Here is a 20,549-nt window from a genome sequence, read left to right on the forward strand (position 1 = left end):
AAAAAACATCTAGTGGCATGTTTTAAAGGCAATCCTGTATCTTCCGGGATGTGGCTGGGGAGAGTGCAGTGGTTCAAAGCAAAGAGACCATTTCTCTTAGGGCTCTGGATGTGGCATCAGGGTTTCAGAAAGAATTAGTGAAAAACATAACCAAATATCTCTCTGATGCTCCTTTGACATTATAATTTTTACTGGAGTAAACAAGGACTGGCAGAGAAGTGCTAGAGCTGAGAAGTAGTAAGGAACGCTACCAGATGAGGACTTGCAATGCGTGTCTCCATTCATTCCTAGTTGGGAACACTTGGGAGATGTTTCTGCTCTGTTGAGGGTTTCTGCTTTGAAGGTGCAAGTTGGATAGTGAAGAAGGATCACTTCAGTTCCCTTGTCTGCTGCTGGGGCTCCTGATGTCTCTAAGTTAGCACTAAGCATCAGTCAGAAGGTAGTATGGGGTGGGGATGGGGGAGTCCCCGGCTCCAGTATGGATGAACCAGTTCCTATTCTGTTGTCCCTTATCCCAGAAGCAGTAATGCCTCTCTCCCTGGCAATAGAGGAAGTATTTGGAGAACCTCCAGCCCCGGGCATTTTCAGAGTGAGGATGTTGTGGGCAGTTGTCACACCACAGACTGCTGGAAGCTGCTGTGTGTGTTGGTAGCTTTGCTCTGGTTTCAGTCACTGCTGGTTCAGCATCTGTGTCCAAGTCAGCAACCTTCACCCAAGGGACACAGATCAGATGCCACAGGCAGGATGTGAAGGCACCATCTGATGGGATGAAGGAGCTCCATGTAAAAGGTGACTGTAAAGGGTCTGTAGTCCCTCTGTGGATAAGAAGGAACCCTGTCCTCGCACCAGCCAGTCCAGGGCTACGCTCTCCAAAGGGGCTGGCCCTGGCCCTGCTGTGTGACAAATGACCCAGGTCTCTGCTCCCTGAGATATTACCAACATTGCAGTGTTGTTTGCTCAGCTTGGAATACTCCAGGTTTGTGAAGGCAAAGCATTGCCCAGTTCCAAGTGTGGAGAGCATGGCATAGAGGGAAGGCATTTTGTGCCCTAGAGCACAGTGTGAGGACATGTGCAGGTGTTTGAGGGAGTACGGCTTGTTGGGAACGTGTTGGAGAACTATCCCAAACTAGGAGGACCAAATCTATGTGTCCACATGCTAAGGACCCTAGACCAAACCTCATGGATTGGAATGAGGAGAGCATCTGAGTGAAAGAGGAGGAGGCCACATGAGAGTGCAAATGTGTTGGGTCCGCATTTGGCCCTAACCTCACCCCACTGCAAGGGCAGGGTGTTAGCACTAGCATAGCCTCCCTCCCAGTGCTGGTACATTCCTGGACCAGCTCAGGTAAATGCAAATGGAGTTAAAACTGACTTGTAAAATACTCTAATGATGTAAATCCCTTTGGTGGCTCTCAGGGCCCCAGACAACAGCCCTGCCCAGTCTGCCTATCGGGGTTTGGGGTCCTTGCTGACCCCATTGGGTTCAGCAACCACTGAAACCCAGCCAGAGTTTGGCTGAACCCCATGCAGAGGCTGGCAGGAGCAGGGCTGTGTCCCCTTCCCCACAGGGCTCCAATGCAGCACAGGGGGGAATATTTTTCCTTCTCTATTTCTTTACTTCTTCCCTCACTTGAGTTCCCTTTGTCACTTCATGAAACCCAGGGGGATTTAGTGCAAGCTGCGACCACAAGCACTCAGCCTCCAGGAACGGGCTGAACTGCCTAATTTAAAGCAGAAGGAAACAAAACTGAATAATGAGGGAGACCAGCAAGCAGCCCAAAAGCAGTGGTGCCATTTGCATAGAGGAGGCAAGCAAACAGTTGGCAGTGTGGATTGAAGAGAGGGGTTATGTTTTTTTCATGTCATTTGAGACTCTAATGATGGACTTATGTTGCCCGCTCTTCCTTTTTTCTTACACCTTACCTACTAAAGGAGGAGTTCTTGATGGGTAAGTGGATGCTATCCGCAAGACACCAGGGAATGTATGAGAGGTCACTTGAGCGCATTAGCTATATCTTCTTCAGGGGGTAAAAAAGCACACAAAGAAGTATCTGTATACCTTTAATTTTCAGAGGGATTTTTCTTTTTCCCTCCCCCTTTTTTCTTTTATTTTTATTTTTTCTCTTTTTTTCGTTTATTTTACTTCCAAATGAGAACTTGTTCATTTGCCAGTTTTTCCTTTGTACAGAAGCCCTTGATTTGATTTGATTTTTTCTCTGCTTATTTTAGTGCCATCCATTCAGCCTTTTTATTAAGGAAGCTTAAAAAAAAACACTCCTTTAAGATTTCGTTTCATTTTTGTTTTCTTCCCAACAATTATGTAGGGGTTTTATATGTGTATACACATTAATTCATTTATTTTTTAACCCCTCCCCTCTTTTAAGGTTAAATAAGGGCTTTGTCCTCTTTTTGATTCAGTTATTTTGGTTCTTTGGTTGCCCGTTTACTTTGCTGAACTCTTTTTGTTTAACATGAATCGCATGCTGATACTCTTTGCATGATCTCTAAATCTTCCCGTTATCATAGCAGGGGGAAAAGAAGTTTCTTCTTACTGTGGTTTTCTTTCAGGGATATGTGCTTTTGTTTTCTTCTCCTCTTTCTTCTTTTTCTTTCTTTCTTTCTTACTTTGTTTCTTTCCTTTTGTTTCAGTGCATCATGATGGTAAAATTTCTGGGTTTATTTAAAAAAAAAAAGGCAAAATAAAACCAGAAACACACTCCCCCCCCCCCAAACCCGTTCAAACAATGCCAAATGGCTTTTTTGCTTTCAGATCTCTCAGTCAGGGTCTTCTGCTGACCTCTTTACCAAAACAGACAGCCCGCCTGGCAACCTAGCCAGCCACAATGGAGAGTATCATGAATATGACTCAGGAAACGATACTTCCTCCCCTCCCTCCACTCAAACAAGCTCATCCAGGTCAAAGGACAGCCAGGAGAAAAGAAGTCTAGTCCATGATGGCTTTGGCCATGCCTTCTCGTCCGGGAAGCCCAAACTGGCCAACAGCGATAACAGCTCTGATTCAGGAAATTCCTTCACCAGTTGCTTTTCCCAGACCAAGGGAACAGCTTTGGAAAATCTGTCTCCAGATGCCCAGGGACAAGACCGAAGGTCAGTGATTACCAGTAGCTGCTGCTGGCAGCCACATACCTGGTACGTTGTTGCTCTGTATCTCCTGCCCGCTCGCCAGTTGCAGTGGTGACCTGGCAGGGAGGGGTTTGTGGTCTGGAGGCAGTGAGATGTAGATGAGACCCACGGTCTTGCCAGTCTGGAGTCCAGAACCCAGCAATGATCAATGCTGTATCCTGAGGAGGAAGATGAAAACCCAGCCATCACAGCCCTGGGCATTGCTTGTGCTAGCTCTTCTGGTATCAGTGTGGTTAACGCAGGATTTGGCCCTGGGTTGGGCTGTGTCCTGAACACATGCTCAGCTGGGCATGACCATGGCAAAGAAGGGAGTCACTGGTCCTTCTGGGCAAAATCTGAGCAGTGCGTCAGGGGGTTGCTGTGCTAATTTTTCCTCTCTGCTTACTGTGAGGAAAGGAAGTGGGGCTCATTTTCACTAAAACCATTCTGGGCTGTTCTTTCACCTATCCAATGAGCCAGATCCAGCCTGCCCCTTCCCAGTCCATTCCTGGGTGACAAGACAGCATCTCCTGCAGATGGGGAGCACAGGGAAGGGCAAGTGCCCGGCTGGCTGCAGGATAACACAGCAGTAGCTGTGTGCGCTGGGGCCAAGGGGCATCAAGGCTGGGGACAGCAAATCAAACCATGACCCAGTGCTGCAGGATCATCGGGAGAGGGGAGTGAATGCCAGCCTCCATCACCACCTCCCATTCCTGGGAGTTTGCCCAGTGATGTAGGGGATGAAGGCACTTAAGTGCGGTGGTTGGTACTCAAGGCTATGTGCAGGCAGTGGTGTTAGAGAGCTCTTCCAGCTCAAGCCCTCGGCTCTTTAAGGCTGAAAGTTAGGGCCGGGATGTGGTCTGGGGGTGGGAGCACTGAATGAGAGAGCAGAAGGAATTGGTGTTAGGAAGAACAAGCCCTCGGTTTTCAGTCAGAGGGTAACATTTTAGGGCTGTGTGTGCTTTTCACATTGTGACTCCAGTGGGATAACTCTGCCTTCACATGGGTGCAGCTGGGATTGCAGCTGGCCCTGGCTGCCTCGGAGCTGACCTGCTCTGCTGCTGGGCTCTAACCCAGGGCGCTTCTGGAAGCAGAGGAATTCACACAACCCTGCTCCTGCAGCTCCACAGCCAGGCTGGAGCTCAGGCCCTTTGCTCCAGCACTTCACACCTCACTCGCTGCTGCACCACTCACTGGCCTGAGCCAGGCTCTGGCAAACAGACACCTCTGATGTGTTGGCCATGGGACAGAACTGCTGCCTCTCGCACCACCTGAGAGCTCTTCCCTGGCACAGCCTGGAGGGTGAGCTCTTGAGCTCTAACCCACAGGGTCTCCTGCAGCAGCAGCGTGGAGAGCCAAGAGGTCTTTTTTATCCCCAGTTGTGGAAAGGGAGGATGGGAGTAGTTGTTGGCTGGAGCATGGTGCTCCCCTCAGCCAGGGACCAGCCCCAGCTCAGCCCCAGCTTCAACGACTGTCCAAATATATGTCCACAGAGGGTGCCTGTCCTTATGTCTCAGCTGTTCAGAGGAGAAGAAGCGAGATTTCCCCCCGTCCCCAAGCCGCAGCTCCTCACTGAGGCCGTGCTCCCGCAGCGAGTCCTACACCAGCACGGGCAGGTCTTCCCCTGGCTCCAGCCGCTCCCTCTCCTCACACCACAAGGCCTCTCCCAGGTACTCCCGAAGCAGGTCCCGTTCTTCAGGAAAGAGGTAAGGCCTCTAAACGGCTGCCCCTGTGACCCTGGGCAATGGCTAACTCTTGCAGCCTGGCAGGCTCCTTGCAGGGGAGGTGTAAGAATTGGGGGGTACCTAGTTCACCCCGCATGGCTTGGGGTGAACTGGCCACACAGAGCTGAGTTAGAACCCTGAAATATGGGACATCTCCTTCCCACAGCCCCATGAACCCCAGATTTGGAGGAGCCTTGACCACCTCACCCTCCAGCATTTTTAACTCTTGAATGGTTCTTGCCTATCCCCAGGTCTTCTTCACGTTCCCCCAGCTACTCCTCCAAATCCTGCAAAAAAAGTCCTGGGAGCAGGAGTTCAAGGCCTCGTCGGAGCCCCAGTTACTCCCGCTACAGCCGTAGCAGGTACAGCTGTCTCCTCATGTGATATCTGCTGCCTCATCCTTTCCCACTGCCTCCTTCCCTTGCTGGGACTCCAGCACACTTGCTGTCTCCTGCCAGCCCAAAACTGCTTCCTCAGCTTCCTCACTGGGTGCTTTAGTCCTCAGCACTTGGGGTGAGAAGGAGCAGGGAGATGTGGAGTAAGGATTATGGCTGCATGTTATGTTGGCCCTCAGTCCAGGGGGAATTTCTCACCATTTATTGCCCCAGAGCTGGTGCTGGTTGCAAAGGGAAGAGCCCAGAGATGAGCCTTTCACTTCCTATGGGAAAAGTGGATTTCCTATAGCCCTGCGCTGGTTCAGGGGAATCCCGCACAAAGCACTTTTGGAGCTAGGCAGGTTGCTGGGAAAGAGACATGGTTTACCCCTGGCTTTGGAGCATCATGGTACCTCACACTCAGAGCATGTGGCAGGTGAAATAGCTGTTCCTCTGTTCTGAGCATTTGCAGCCAAGAGTGCGCAGATGGCTGCTTGCTGGCGTTTGCCAGAGCCTCATCAAAGTGCCTCACAGGAGAACCCAGGGACTGCCCCTCTCTATCATGCTGGTGTAAGTGGTGGGCAGAGGATTAGGCTCCAGTTGGGTCTGCCCACACCTTTCATCACCAGAGGAGCTCATGCTGGCCAGCAGCCCCTGCAGCAGAGCTGCAGCCCTTGTCAGAGAGGGATCTTAGTGCAGCAGGGAAGGACACTCAGCTTTCCAGAGTCACAGCTCTGCCAAAGAGCTGTCAGGCCCTGTGAAGGGCCCCTGCTGGGTGGGGAGATGTCAGGTACCCTGATGCTGGCACTCACACAGCCTTGCAGAGGAAAACCCAGTCCAGGCAACTGAAAACACACACCTCATGAGCTCAGCCCTAGAGATGCCTTTGGGCAGGTTTGTCTGGTAACATCTCTGCTGCTGTGAATGTTTTGCACCCTTAAATGTTATGTTACCAGGGTCTGGTTGTTGCAGGCTGTGACAATCCCTGCCGTGGTGTCACAGAACACGTCCTGCGTGCTGGGATCAGGCCCTTGACCTGTAACAGCGCTTTGCAGCTGGCATTGAGCAGGATGTATGAAGTCAGCTCCACTCCACAGAAGGGCCTGTGCTGACGTGTGTGGGGAATTTAACAAAAGAGAAAACCATAGCAACACTGGCACTCCTCCTGGAGAGCAGGGCAGAGCTGCACAGCCCTGCGGGGAAACTGGGGCCCTCTGCTCACGTGCGGCCTGCTGCCAGGGTTGTTCTGGCCTCTTCTGCTGCATATCCAGCAAGAGCCGGTTTGGTAGAGCTAAACACAGAGTGCATCCACAGGCACAGGTATGTGGAAGTCGTCTTAGCCTGGCAGTGCAGGGCCACCCTGCTGAAACCCCCAGATATGATTACTGCTCATGTCTATTGTGCTCGGTGTCTCTTTGTCCAGCTGAATGAATGAGCACAGGGCTGATTCTACCAGAGCACTTTGCTTTAGTGCTGAGTGTCCTCTGCTCATCTGTGCCTTCATGGGTCATTGCCCCCACATCCAAAACCGCAGCAGTGACAGTTTCAATGTGTGCCTTCCCCAGAGACCGCGAGCACAAGTACAGCTCCAGTGACAAGGAGTCGCACCGGGAGCGGGACCGGCAGCGACGCTCCTATTCACCCCTGAGGAAGCGGAGGAGAGACTCTCCCAGCCACCTCGAAGCTCGGCGCATCACGAGGTGAGGGGATGTGGTCCCATCACTTGGAGACAAGCTCAGCCAGCACTCCCCAGGGACACGTGTGCTCTCTTTGGGTCCCAGACCTTGGTTTCTCCAGGAGGAGCCTGGTTTTCCTTAGCCCGATCAGATCCTGCTGCCCCCTCTAGAGCCTGGGAATTTCCAGCTAGAGGCAGAGGGAGGATGGAGGATGGAGGGTCTCATTTACAACAGATGAAGTCAGAGCAGGGACTCCCCCATCATGTGCCATGAGCATCCCCCTCCAAAGCTTTTTGTTTCACCGTTTGCTGTAGTAGATGTTCCACACTATACAGTGTCAAATACTGAATCCAACCTTCACACTGAGGGCACTTTGGGACAACATCAAGCAGAGTCCAGCCCCAGACTTGCTGCTTGGGACATTCCCAAGGGCCATGGGGGTGTGTGGTTTGTATCCCAAGGCCCGCCAGCTAACTGATCTGCTTTATTTCTTCTAAACACTCAATCACATTCTGGGGGAGTGTTTTGCAGAATAAGCAGTGGTTTTTAGAGTCTTCAGCAGTAAATCCATCCTTGTGCTGCTGGTAACCCGCATCTCTGTCCCCACAGCGCCCGCAAGCGCCCCATCCCCTACTACCGGCCCAGCCCCTCCTCCTCCAGCAGCGCCAGCAGCTACTCCTCCTCCTACAGCAGCTTCAGCCGCACCCCGAGTCAGAGCCGGAGCTACTCCAGCTATCGGACGAGCCGGAGCCGAAGCTGGAGCAGCAGCAGCACCGAGGGCAGGAGCCGCAGCCGGAGCTCGGGCCCCAGGAGCAGCCGCAGCAGGAGCAGGAGCTATGACTCAGGAGGCAGCTCTGACAGCCTGCGTCGGTAGGGAGTGCCGCTGACGGCTCCCAGGGCTGGCGTCACCTCCGAATTCCTGGCATTCTCCGCTTCCTTCCCACCTACCTGGCCATCGATAGCAATCATCCCGATACTGATGTGGTGGCAGTGCCGGGTCTCCCCCTTCCCCGGTTTGGAGTAAGAGCCCTCGTGCGCCCAGTGCAGCCCCTTCCTCACCTCATGGAGTGAGTGGATCAGTCCCAGCTCCCCAGGCCAGGGCTGGAAGAAGGGTTGGTGCTTTACCGAGGGTCTGTCACAGCAGACCTGCTCCATCCTCCCCATCGCTGCCACTCTCCAATGCGCTGCCAGCTGGTCCAAAGGAAAGAATTCAGCCTCTTGCTCTTCTGCCAAACCAGCAGCCAGTGAATGATTTTCTGCTGGAGGGAGAAGCCCAGATAGGGATGGATTTGTTGGGAAGCTCTGGTGATGGATAGGAGTGATTTGTCCCCACCAAGGCAAGTATCAGGTCCCGTGGGTCTCTCCTCCAGAGTTTCTGCCCATTCTGCAGCAGGCCTCTTCCATGAGAAAACACGTATTTATTGCTGGTCAGCCAGTCCCTGCTATAAATAGAAGGCTAGAAACCCTCCTGGCTTAATTCCTGGGGGAAAAAAAGGCTGTGCCTTCTCTTCCTCCTGCTGTTTTCTACCAGGTATGCATCATCTTTGGCAGGGTTGTTTCGTCCCGCACCCCACCACTGTGACTTGCTTGTGAGCTGCTGAGGTCTGAAGCAGCCATGGGGCCAGTGGGGGGTACAAGAGAGAGGAATGCTGGTGCCAGGCTGTGCTCCGAGGGTCAGGGCCATGGGGTTCCCTTCTCAGAGAAATCCTCTTGCAGTTTGGGATGAGGATTCTCTAAAGGGAAGGCAGTGCTGGTGGGACTGCAAGATCTGCAGATAGGCTACTGTGGGGTACAGTGAGAGCACGCAGGGACCCCCATTCCCCTTCCTTATAACAGGCAGCAATTTTAAGCAGTGCCAGGAAGATTTCAGGACATTGTTTCTCCTCAGGGTCCACTGAGGCAGGCCTAGAAGATGCACTACCCCAGTTTGTTGCTGGGAGGAGGGAGCAGAGCCCGGGGGACACAAAGGGCTGCCCACTAATTGCCTGGAATTCCAAGGAGCTGCAGGCAGCAGGAGGAGGGCCCTGCCTGCTTGGGCAGCACTGGGCCCTGGGGTTTTGTCTCCCTGCCAGCTCAGCTCCTTCGCAATTCCTGTGTTTTGCAGGGTAACAAAGGCTTCTCCCAGCACAGGCTGAGCTGGTGCTCAGGAGGATTTCTCTTACAACACTGGGTGCTTAGAGACGTTAATTTGGGCTTAAGGCATCCCTCCCTCCCTTTTTCCATCCCCTCCCCTTCCATCCTGCGTGATCATTAACAAGTTTGGGCTCCATGAGTCAAGGAGGTGTGTCACTGAAGTGTCACAGCAAAGGGCTAAGGGGAGGAGGAGAGGGGGCAGAAAGAAATGCAACATCCCCCCCCAGCTACAGTTACCACCATCCCCCCCGTAGGCAGAGGGGCAAAGCTGCAAGTGGAGGAAGGCCAAGCGCCACAGGGTGTTCTGCTGGAGCTGGGTGGTCACGTTAGCAAGCACGTAAACCTGTTACCTGTTGGAAAGGACCACAGGGTGGGTGTATTCCAACCTGAGAGGTACGAAACACAAGGGTCCCCCTTGTCTTCTGCCTTCAAACCCCAAACCCACCCCTTTTCCCAGTCCCTGATCCCCTGCCTGGTAATGCAGGTAATTGGAGGATGAGGGTGGCTGAGGCAGAGCTGGGCATTGCTCAGTGGCTTGGTGGGGATGTGTCCTGCTGGGAGGCCGCTTTGTAGGAAACATAGAGAAAAGCTTTGCTGGTGAGGCTGAACAATCGCTCCAGGGCTTTGCTTGAGGGATCAGAGATGGGGTGTTCGTGCAGTGGGGTGCCACAAGCTTCCATCCTGTGCTGCCCTTGACAGCAGCCCCTTGGCCATCTTCTGCAGCGGACTCCCTCCTCGTAAAGGGCTGAAACCTCATACTTCTTCCCCAGAGAGCCTCTCCCAGTGTGACACTGAGCACCCTGTCCTTCTGCTCCTGGGGAAGATCCGACGGCAGCGATGGGAGCCCAAACTCCAGACCCACCAGTGTTCCAAGAGTATTCTCATCCTCCTAAAGCATATGGAAGGAAGCAACAAGCCAGGACGTCAAAAACTAGGACAGAAGAGAAGAGGGGCTTTGTGCCACTGGTGTAAATACCAAACGCAACTGACTGGGGACAGATGATCGAAGCACCACATCAGAGCCAGCAGCACCCACTGCCCGTGGGACAGATGACTCCAAGGGTTGTGTGGGGCAGCTCTCGTTCCCATCCAGCTGATCCATGCTTTAAGGGCTGCCTCTGCTTGCGTGGTCCATGGCAGATAAACATTGCTGGGGTTTCCTCATGTTGGAGTAAACCTCTTAAGTTATTTATTTATTTATTTATTCTTGTGCTTCTGTGTTTAATGGTGTGTCAGAATGGATGCAGGTGCTCCCTGGTACCGCTATTTATTTATTTCTATTTGTTTTGAAGCAGGAAGTTATTTTGGGATCTGTTTGTTTGTTTGAATGTATCCATGCCGCTGGTCTCATGTAAAGGTTTACAGCCCTGGCGCCTCTCGGTGAGCAGCGACCGTCACTGCTGCTGCCAACGCGTCCCTTTGGCTGCGCTCTCTGGAGCAGGCTGGAGAGGCAGCGGGGCACAGGGCAGAGCTGTTGGTCCGTTCTCGTGGTAAAATCCAAGGTTTCTCGGTAGATTTGTGATGGATGTGACTGTAGAAACGGGTCTGGGACCTCACGGAGGTGACGGCGAGGGTCTGCTCACCGGCTGGCCACGCACTGGGGTGTCGGCGGTGCTGCAAGGGGAAGTCTCAGCCCGTCCCTGCTCAGCCCGGTCCGTGCTCACCCGGCTGGGTGCCAGTTGGCTGCTGCTGCTGTTTGCCTTGGCTCCGCACAGCCCGAAACCGAGCGGCTCTGCAGAGGCCCCGCTGCTCCCCCTGGGAGGATGCCATCGCCAGGACTCCCCTGCCCTGTTTATCCACCCATGGAAAAACTAAAGGAATGAGGCTGCGAGCGAGTGAGCCAGGCTGAAGGTGCTTGCAAAATCCCGGCTGTGGTGACAGGACCCGACCGGGCCTGTGCGTGCACGCGGATGTGCGGGTACGTGTGCAGGTGTACACGAGATCCCTCAGCGGTGGTACTTACCTTTTAACTTATTTCAGACGTGTAGTACAATGGAACATCACCCTCCCTGTCTGCGGAAGCTGGGTTTCCTGTTGCTTTGCCTGAAGCCCGTGAGCTTTTCTGTCTGTGCCTTTTGCCAGCACTTGCTTAGTTTTTCATGTTGTTTTGCGCATTCATTGCTTTCACGGACTTCTGCTCCGCATCCAGCATCTCAGCTTGCTGCTGGTGCTCTCTGCAGCGAGCAGCATTCAGCTGCTGGAAAGGCAGCTCAGTCCGTGTTGGTGAACCCCTGCCCGCCTGCTGTTGGCCTCATGGGGGACGCCCAGGGCTGGCTGCAGCCTGGAGGCATCAGGAGAACACCTCAGCTGGTTTTTGGAAGCCCTGTCTCAGAGGGGTTTGCTTTCCTCAATCACAGGCTCTTCCTCACCCATGATTTTGTTTCCACCCCATAAGCACCCCGCTTGCCTTTCCCCAGCAGAGCACACCACAGCACCCATCCCAAACATCACCCTGACCCCAGAGTTGTGCTGTTGGTTCCCCCTGCTCCTGGGACTACCTTGGGATTATCACACCGAGCAAGGCTCATCCCCCTTCTCCCAGCCCCTGCACTGGGGCCGGGCTCAGAGAACCCCCCCATCTCTGCGGGTTCGCTGGACAGCAAAGATAAGGGATGTTCCAGAGCACTGCTGTGTCCTTTGCTCCCTTCATGAGTCCCAGCACCCCGCTGACCTTTGCTTTGTGTTGACTGCAGCTTTTCTCAATGTCTCTGTTGCTTTGGGGGACTGAATTTGTACCAAGCTCGTGTGCAACAGCCAATCACTGTTATTTTGCTATGCATTGTACATACACTGAACAGGCTGAGAGGACTTGGCCTCTATTTAATATTTATTCTATTTATTGAGCATTCCTCTGAAAAAGCTCTTTGGGTCTTGCCATTGGGTCCAGGAAGGCAGGGAGCTTTCCAGGTGTTGCCGTACCGTTAGAGACCGGTTATCGGAGAGGGGGATTCCCAGTAAGTGAGGCTGTCAGCAGCATGGAGACAAATCCGGGTCAGCTGGAGCTCAACCGCCAGTGATTCAGAGGAATCTCATTTAGATGAAGACGAGCGAAGCAGGGGAAAATCCTCCATCTCCTTGGACCAGCTTCTGTCCACCGATCGCAGCCCCCGGGAAGGCGCCGGGCCTTCGGAGGTGACAGAGCCTGTTGTGGTGGAGGAATCATCCCGCTTTTCCCCCTCTGTGCCATGCCGAGATCCCTGGAGATCTGTGCTCTCCCACCACTGGCCCCCTCTTGGCTCTCAGGCGTTAACGGGGGACTTGTCACCCTTTCATTGGTGTGATAAAAGGGATAGGGCTCGAGTGCTTTGCCAGCCAGCAAGGATGTCCGCCTGCCCCATCCCGAGGCCCTCATCCTTGTGCCACGTCCTGCTTCACCCCCTTCCACCTGCAGGGCCCCCATCCGTGGGGCTATGGGGATGTTTGCTTGAGAAAGGGGCAGGTTCAGGTGCCTGAGCGATGCCTTTGCCCTTCAGTGCCCACTGGGGTGTTGTTACCTCCTTACCAGAGAACTCCGTGGCTTTTGCTGCTACCTGGAAGTTTGCACACGATGGGGAGGGTCTCCGGAGCCCTGCTGCGGCCGCTGTTGTGGCAACAGATCCATGGTCAAGCACCCCGACTTTCGGGCTCTTGCCCAGAGAGCAACACCCGGAACCTCCCCAGCCCCGGGCAGCTCTGCCTCCGAAACCCAGGAATGAGAGGATTTGGAGCAAACAGGTGAGAAAAGCCGCGAGGGAACCGGTGTCCGTGTGTCCTCACCCGCTGGTCCATGCCCATCACCTGCTGTGACCTCATTGTGACACCCCTTTGCTCCCCATCCAAACGCAGACTGTATTCCTTAGTCCTCCTGGGGTATTCCTGTTGTTAGCCTGGTTAGGAGAAGGGTTCCAATAAAGGCTCAGACAGTGTTTCCTTCTCATCGCAGCCCCCGTGGTCACGTTCCTCTTGGATATCTTGGGTTCTTCCAGCTGCTCCGCAGGGAAGGGCAGGGCCCTGGGCTCCCCGCAGCCGAGGGCCGGCTCCCTGGGGCACGGGGTGAAGCAAGAGCCGTTGCGGGTTGCTGGTTGTGGCGGCTCTCCCTGCCCTTCCCTGCTCCCAACGGGGCCCCCAGGAAGGGCCTGGGCGCACGGGGGGCAGCGTCCCCCGGTCGCTGGGAGGAGAAGGGATGGGGGGGGCTGCTTCGTGCTGCCCAGAGCGGATGCGGTGGGGCCCGGCCGGAGGCGCCTGGGACAACAGGAGCTAAATTGGGATGGCCCAGGGAGGGTGAGAGCCGGCGGGAGGGGACATGTGAGTAACCGGGATACACAGGGAGCCAGGGGGGATTCCAGGCCGGGGAGGGAGCGTGGCCCCGCAGCTGGGCAGGGAGATGTGGGGCCGGAGATGCTGGGAGGCTCCTGGAGCTGCCCCAAACCACCCCGGGGCTCGTCCCCTTCCAGCGGGCGCGGAGCTGGGGTGATCCCGCTCCCCAGGCAAGCTGAGAGGAGCTGGGCTGCAGCGCCAGGCAGGACAAAGGGGACGCAGGGGGATGCTCTGCCCCTCCACGGGAAGCTGCCTCCTTGCACCCCTGGGTGCTCGGCCAGCAGCCGGAACCTCCCCAGGCACCCCCTTAGACCCGAGGGAGACCCCAATGCATGGCGGACACAAAGGAGCTGATCCCATGGGAGCATCCCTGCCCCACAGCAGGGAGAAGCAGCTCCCTTCCCCTGCACTGTGGCGTCGGAGCAGCGTGATTAATGCCGCTGGAGTGACCATCAGCTGAATTGCAGCGCGGCCTGGGCTGCATTAAAGCTTCCTGCTGTAATTAGTTCCATCAAGTCCATTAGAGAAATTGCAGATGCTGGAGAGAAGGAGCATGAGGCAGAGCCGGGAGGGAGGATGCGGCACGAGGAAGGGGTCCCGTACCCAGCATCGCCTTCACTGGTCACATCCCACCCTCTGCCGCGCCCCATCGCGCCCCCCAGCCGTGCCCGGGCCGCCCCCACGGGAAGCCCCTCGCTGGCCCCAGGTGCGGCCGCTGCGTGCGAGGCCGGGGCCGCGTCTCCCGACGGGAGCTCGCAGGCTCTCGCCGCGGCGCTGCCCGCTCCCGCTGCCGCTGCCCTGTAATTAGCGCCGCGGCTGTGATTAACGCCTCGCCCTGCCTGCGCCCGCCGCGGGGCGAGGAGGAGGAGGAGGAGGGTGAGGGGAGGCCGGTGCTGAGCAAGGCCCCGGCCCCGCCGCCGCTGGGGTCTGCGTAAGGGGGATGCGGCTCTGGACATCCCCTGCGGGGAAAGGGGCACCCCGCGGCTTCCCTCCTGCGTCCCGCAGCGCAGCGCTGGGCAGCGCTGGGCTGCTGAGATGCAGAGCGGGGCTCTTCGTCAGGGCTGGAGCGATAGGGCAAGGGGTGATGGGTTCAGACTGAAACAGGGGAGGCTGAGCTGAGCTCTGAGGCAGAAGCTCTTCCCTGTGAGGGTGCTGAGGCGCTGGCACAGGGTGCCCAGAGAAGCTGTGGCTGCCCCATCCCTGGCAGTGCTCAAGGCCAGGTTGGACACAGGGGCTTGGAGCAAGCTGCTCCAGTGGAAGGGGTCCCTGCCCGTGGCAGGGGCTGGGTGGCCTCGGGGACCTTTCCAACCCACCCGCGGCTGTGGTTCGGTGCCTCACGCCCCGGCCCACAAAGGGGTCCTTCCCTGCCCCAGTGTCCCCAAGCCCCCCCTCGCAGCCCCGCACTGGAGGTGCCCCCAGTGACCCCTTTCCCAGCACAGCGGCTCCGCGCTGGCGCGGCCACTCGTGATTTACAGCGCGGGGCCGGCCCCGCCGCGGGTATTTTTAACGGGTGACCCCGGGCTGGAGGCAGCCGGCGCTGAGCTCGGGGCTATTTTGGGGGCCGGGGCTGGGCGCGGGGGGCAGCGCGGCGCTGAGGCCGGCGGCGGGGGTCAGCTGCCGCAGCCCGGATTCTCGGCGGCTGTTTCATCCTCTCCAAAATACCCGGCTGACAGGGCAGGGATTGCAAAACACCCCCCCCCCCCCGGACCCGTATAAATAGGGCTCGCCCGGTGGCTGGGAGGTTGGAGAAGTTTCTCGGCTCCGAGCTCAGGCATTTATTGCAGCTCTCGCCCGGCAGCGCTGGGGAAGGTCGCCCGTGAGGCGCTGGGCAGTGAGCGGAGCGCTCTGGGGTATTCGGGGTGTTTGATTTCCCTCTGCCGCCGAGTTTTGCTTCTCCCCTGCCGGTGCCTGGGATCGCGGCCAGACAGGAAGCGCTCTGCGGCGGCCGCCGAGCCCTCTCCGTCCTTCCTGCGCTCCTCGGCTCGCAGGGCTTCAGCCCCGGGCTGATCCGCGCCCGCGTCCTTCCCCCGGTGCCGGGGAAGCAGGGGACGCTCCGCCCGGGGTGGATGCGTCTCCTCCGGGGAGGGCTCCGCAGGGAAGTTCGCAGCCAGGAGCAGCCGCGCAGGGGCTGAGGCTCCGTGGGACAGCCCGGGGGACCCGTCCGGACCCCGCTGCCGGCGGCCATGGCCGACAGCCAGCTGCCCTTCTCCTGCCACTACCCCGGCCGGCGCGGCGTCCGCGACCCGTTCCGGGAGCCCGGCCTGACCTCGCGCCTGCTGGACGATGACTTCGGGATGTCGCCCTTCCCCGGGGACCTCACCGCGGACTGGCCCGACTGGGCTCGGCCCCGGCTCACCACGACCTGGCCGGGCCCCCTGCGCTCGGGCATGGCCCGCGCCTCCACCATGGCCCCCAGCTACGGCGCCCACTTCGGGGGGTACCCCGAGAGCCGCAGCCCCGCGCCCTTTCCCCGCGAGCCGTGGAAGGTGTGCGTGAACGTGCACAGCTTCAAACCCGAGGAGCTCACGGTCAAAACCAAGGATGGCTACGTCGAGGTGTCAGGTGAGAGCGGGGCCGCTGAGGAGCACGGGTCCCGGCTCAGGGGATCGCCCTAATGCGCGGAGATCGCCTCTGGTTGAAGCCGGGAGCAGGGCCGGGGCTTGGGGCAGTCCGGGGGTGCAGTGGGGGGGCCTGGCTCACGAACCGTGCTGGTTTGGCTGCAGGAATGAGAAGGACGAGGCCCCTGGGGGGTGAGGGTGCAGGGAGGCACCGGGGCGAGCGGCAGCTGCCAAGAGCGGCCCCAGCTTGGCTCGGTTAATTATAGCTGGGGTGAGGCCGGTGCGGAGGGAGATACCCTTTAAAGGGGCCAAGGGAGAGGCAGCTCCAGTGCTGGGAAGTGGGGGACAGCGGAAAGAGCCCAGCCTGGGGATGAGCTGGCCAGAGGCACGTCCCCAGCAACGTGGTTACTGGTGGGGATGTGCCAGGAGCATCCCTGCAGCCCAGCATCCGCATCCTCCATCACCCTGAGCCGGGTCCCCGGGGGGGGCCGTGTGGCTCCTGGCATCACATGGGGACAGCCCCCTGGACAGGGGGATCCAGGCAGCCTGGGTTTGACTTCAGAGATGCACCAGGCCCAGGGAGCCCCATCCTGACGGCGCAGCGCAGGGGAGCTCAGCCTGGGGAGCAGGACAAGGGGGGATGCTGCCACCTCCAAAGGCTTTACTGCACCTGGGGGCTTTTCCTTAAAGCCCAGCTCTCGGTGGGCTGTGAGACCCCAGGCTCCCACTGGAGATCTGAGTGTGCCCCACACAGGAGAGGCTCCCGAAGGGAAGGGTTTGCAGAGGGGAAGGGAAGCGGCTCCTCTGGGAGCTCTGCTGTTGGGTTCTGTTGTTGGGGTGCGGTGCTGACGAGGGGTTCCCTTCCTCACAGGCAAGCACGAGGAGCAGCAGGTGGAAGGAGGGATCGTCTCCAAGAACTTCACCAAGAAAATCCAGTGAGTACCAGCCAGCCCCCTCCTGCCAAAGGGGCTGGGGCGCAGCGGGGCTGCCGCGTCCTGCTGACCAGCGCCCGAGTGTCACTGCCCTGCTGTGGGCCCCGTCCCTGCAGGCTGAGCTCTGCCAGTCCCCACGCCCTGGCTCATGCAGGCAGGGGGACTCCTGTGCCTCTTTGCACCCCAAAACCTGCCCTTCTGCAGCTCGTGCCGGGCTGGTGCAGTGATTCCCCAAGGGAGGTAAAGGAGGAGGAGAGCTGCTTCTGGGTGCTTTGCCAGTCTCCTCGAGGCCCAGGGCTGTGTTTAGAGCCAGTCAGGACACAGGAAGCTTGAGGGGGTACTCCTGGTGCCAGCACATCCCCCGGGGCTCAGCAGGGCACGATGGGCTGACACCATCATCAGCCCCAAAATCCACCCCTGTGTGTGAGGGTATCTATATTCCATCTACCTGAATGATGTCAGTTAGATTGCTATCGTGTTGACTCACCACGGTGGCTCATTTTGGCAACAACAGCAGCAAAGGGCAGGGAGGAAAGGCAAGTCCGGAGGCTTCACCCGTGCAGGGGGGTCCGACCCACAGCCATAGCGCTTGCAGGGCTGAAAGGGAGAAGCAGCCAAGCCCTGGGAACACAAAGGGTTTCCTCAGCCCGAGCTTCGCTTTTCCACCCCAGAGGAGCCCTGTGCATCGCTGGGGCGAGCACCAGCTCCCTCCGGCTCACGCTCGGCAGCCGCGGCGGCTCCTTTTACGGGCAAGGTTTGTGTCTGACGCTGCGGCAGCGCAGGGTCCGCTCCCGGGCGGGTGACATCGCAGCAAACACATGTGCTGGGGAGATTAAACAGAGCCCGCAGGGGCCGGGAGCCGCTTTGAATGTCCCCGGCGCATTCACAGGCCCTCCAGTGAGGGCACCGGCTTCGCCGAGCCCCGCGCCGCCGCTGCTGGGTGGGCACCGGTGGTACCCAGGGATGGGGCACGCTGCGAGCCCCAGCTCCTAACCCGTCCCGTCCTTCCTCCCGTCCTGCAGGCTGCCCTACGAGGTGGACCCCATCACGGTCTTCGCCTCCTTGTCGCCGGAGGGGCTGCTGATCATCGAGGCGCCCCAGATCCCCCCCTACCAGCAGCACGGCGAGGGCGGCTGCGGCAGCGAGATCCCCATCGAGAGCCAGGAGGCCACGTGCGCCTGAGCAGCCTCCCGCATCCCTGCATCCCTCCTCCCCTCTCCCCTTTCCCCCCGGAACCCCGCTCCCTGGTCCCCTGCGGCGCGGCGTCTGGACTGCCTCTGGCTCAAGGGTGATGGCAGCAGCCCCCGCCACCCCGGGGGGGACCAGCTGAGAGCCAGGGGGCACACGGGGTGCCAGGCCACCGTCCCGAGGGCTTGTAGCGGTCTGAGGAGCCGGTAGAGGCGTTGTGCCCATGGGGCCGAGCAGAACGGATTCCTCCTCACGGTTGGGTTTTGCTCCAAGTCGCCCGGATGGGATATTTATGACAGTAGCAAGAAAAGGGCCCTTTTTGTTTCTCTAGAATTGATGTGGATTCCCGTAGTCCTGTGTCCTTCCCTCCTCTGTAGGTTTTGGGGTTTGTTTTTATAAACTATATCTTTGCAAAGGATGCGCATCCGGCAGCGGAGCTTGCTGGCCCGGCCTCTGTCCCGAGGAACGCCACCCGTCTGCGTGCTCTGAACGTTGGTCTGGGGTTTTCCGTGTTCTGGTCAGGTTTTTGCTCTTTATTTTCTTTTTTTTTTTTTCCAAGGAGGAATTGTGCTTTTTCTTGTCAGACCTGAGGAATAAAACCCAGTCGATGTTCTTAGCCTCTGTGTGTCTCAGCTGAGCCTAAGGGGGGACAAGGGGGGATGTCACCCTGTGGCACCTCCTAGCCTGGCACTGGTGCTGCCCATGGGGGGAAGGAGGAGAGAGATGTGTGGGGATGTCTGCAATGATGGGCAGCTGAAACATTGCCCGTTCTGCAGCCGGGGAATGCCAAGTCCTGGCTAACACCGTGCCAGGGAGGTGCAGTGAGGACCATGGGCTCATCCTTTCCTTACCCTCTTCAGAGGTTGCAAATGTTCCTCCTGCTTGGGGATGCTCAAACCTCCGAGCTCGGAAAGTTGGGTTTGCACCATCCCCGTTTCCATCCAGCTCCATGGGGAGCACTTCCCAGCTAATGGTACTGGCGAATGGTTTCCATGGGGCTCTGGACGCAACCTTAAAACCATTCCCAGGGGCAAAGCACCGGGTAAGAAGTGCTGACGTGCTGCAGTGCTCAGGGCTGGCAAAGCAGAGGTGCCAATGGGCAGCAGGAGTTTTTCCATCAATCCCTGTGGCACCTGGGCTCGGTTTTCCGTGTCACCAGGACTTGGGAGATAAAAATACAGCCTCACATGCCCGGGCCTGGCCCCTCCGGGATGCGGTTACCAACAACAGCCCATCACGTGGTGTAAACCCTGTTACGGGGCCACGGGGGTACGTCACAGTGGGTCACACAGGGGAGCCTGGGGGCTCTCACCCTGGTTTTGATGGTTAATGCTGTTTGTACTGGGGGGGGGGGGTGTATTTAACGCCCAGTGCGTGTCAGTGGCAGCCAGCCCTGGCCCCAGCCGGGCTCTGCCAGGCAGGGCTGTGAGCACAGTGAGTTTATGAATAAAATCTAAGCCATGAAATGTAATCCCTGCATGGGGATGGGAAGCCAAAGAGCCCTGAGTCACAGCCCCAGCTCCGGCCTCATGCCACTCAGCACCAGGGTGCCCCATGGGTGACTCCGCTCCTGCACAAACTGTCCCTCCTCTTCCCCTGCAAAGGATGACTTCTTTTTGGTGTTGGAACAATCCCCAGGCCCAGTTTTGCCCCCATCCCCTCAATGCACTTTTCATGGGAAGGATCCTATGGGAAGCACGTGTGTCTTCATGGACCGAGTGCTTGGATGCAGCCCCACAGCATACCTGGGATTACAGCTGGGGATGCTGATGGGGCCCAGGGAACCAGCTTCAGGGGGTGTGGGGGGGAAACTGCCTGCAGCTGAGCCCCTCTCCCACCACAGGCTATATGGGGAGGTCCCAGTCTTCGCCCTGGGGCTGCTGCAGGCAGGTGGTGGCTCTCTGCTTCCTCTCCTGCTGATCCTGCACTCTGGGGGAAGGTTGCTATGTTCTCATCACTTTCTGGTTTATTTGGGTCTGCTGACTTCTTTAATAGCATCTTATAAAGGCTGCTGTAAGATGCATTAGCCATAATTTCTTAATGGCTGAGGTTGGCATTGGCAATTAGCGCTGAGGACCTCTTACACAGGCAGTGTGCGTGGACCTGTGCGGCTTCTCAAGCTGTTGCGTTGTCTGGAGTATCATATGCTAATGGAACAACTGTAAGTGGGTATCTGTTTTCTTTCCCTTAAGCATGAGCTGGTTATTGAAGTGAAGGAGGCTTTAAAACAAATAATCCCTACCGGTGCTCCTGCAGATGGAAAAACAAGCTTGGAAACAGCGGAGCGTGGCTGCACCAGCATCTCTGCTGGGTCTGCAGGGGATGGGGTGGAAACCGCGTGCTTCCGGGGTGCCAGGGTGCTGCAGAGCTGGGGTCAGTGGGGAGTGGGAGCTGCTTGCTCCTCCTCAGCCTGTGTGTGAGATCATGGCTTGGAGCCATTAGACCCTGTAACACAACCCTGTAATGGCCACTCCACCACTTACGTTCCATGTCATGGGTTTAGAGCAATTACAGTGCATGGGGTGCTGTCATAGCACATTGTGTT

At 57.6% G+C, this 20,549-nt stretch overlaps 2 protein-coding genes and 1 long non-coding RNA gene across 4 annotated transcripts in view; 2 read left to right on the top strand and 1 right to left on the bottom strand.

Annotated features, from left to right (window-relative positions):
• Window positions 1–10,234, top strand: part of SRRM4 (serine/arginine repetitive matrix 4) — a 40,981-nt gene extending 30,747 nt beyond the window's left edge. The window contains exons 9-14 of one of the 2 annotated variants that reach the window (XR_010615471.1): window positions 2,771–3,108; window positions 4,617–4,829; window positions 5,099–5,209; window positions 6,787–6,921; window positions 7,507–7,964; window positions 8,039–8,059. Coding sequence is in view for 1 of the 2 variants with exons in the window: in XM_065692183.1 (XP_065548255.1) it covers window positions 2,771–3,108; window positions 4,617–4,829; window positions 5,099–5,209; window positions 6,787–6,921; window positions 7,507–7,771 (1,062 nt within the window). In the remaining variant the exon portion in view is untranslated. Of the gene's footprint in view, window positions 1–2,770; window positions 3,109–4,616; window positions 4,830–5,098; window positions 5,210–6,786; window positions 6,922–7,506 lie in introns of both variants that reach the window. The other variant, XM_065692183.1, reaches the window with a different exon arrangement.
• Window positions 10,235–11,844: 1,610 nt separating this feature from the next.
• Window positions 11,845–13,645, bottom strand: LOC136020759 (uncharacterized). The gene is made up of 2 exons (XR_010615472.1): window positions 12,787–13,645; window positions 11,845–12,610 (listed from the first exon to the last, which is right to left on the bottom strand). It is a non-coding gene; the product is annotated as an uncharacterized LOC136020759 (long non-coding RNA).
• A 1,405-nt stretch (window positions 13,646–15,050) lies between these two features.
• On the top strand, window positions 15,051–18,620 carry HSPB8 (heat shock protein family B (small) member 8). Its single transcript, XM_065692184.1, has 3 exons — window positions 15,051–15,888; window positions 16,756–16,819; window positions 17,839–18,620. The coding sequence occupies exons 1-3, from the start codon at window positions 15,510–15,512 to the stop codon at window positions 17,996–17,998; spliced, it is 603 nt and encodes a 200-aa protein (XP_065548256.1). The 5' UTR covers window positions 15,051–15,509; the 3' UTR covers window positions 17,999–18,620.
• The last annotated feature ends 1,929 nt before the right edge of the window (window positions 18,621–20,549 follow it).

This window comes from Lathamus discolor, chromosome 12, assembly GCF_037157495.1.
Source record: "Lathamus discolor isolate bLatDis1 chromosome 12, bLatDis1.hap1, whole genome shotgun sequence".
NCBI classification, from domain to species: Eukaryota; Metazoa; Chordata; class Aves; order Psittaciformes; family Psittacidae; genus Lathamus; species Lathamus discolor.

Coding starts and splice junctions, on each gene's coding strand:
- HSPB8 (XM_065692184.1), top strand. CDS start 15,510: ATGGCCGACAGCCAGCTGCCCTTCTCCTGCCACTACCCCGGCCGGCGC. Junction 15,889..16,755: donor TGGCTACGTCGAGGTGTCAG/GTGAGAGCGGGG, acceptor CCTTCCTCACAG/GCAAGCACGAGGAGCAGCAG. Junction 16,820..17,838: donor AACTTCACCAAGAAAATCCA/GTGAGTACCAGC, acceptor CCCGTCCTGCAG/GCTGCCCTACGAGGTGGACC.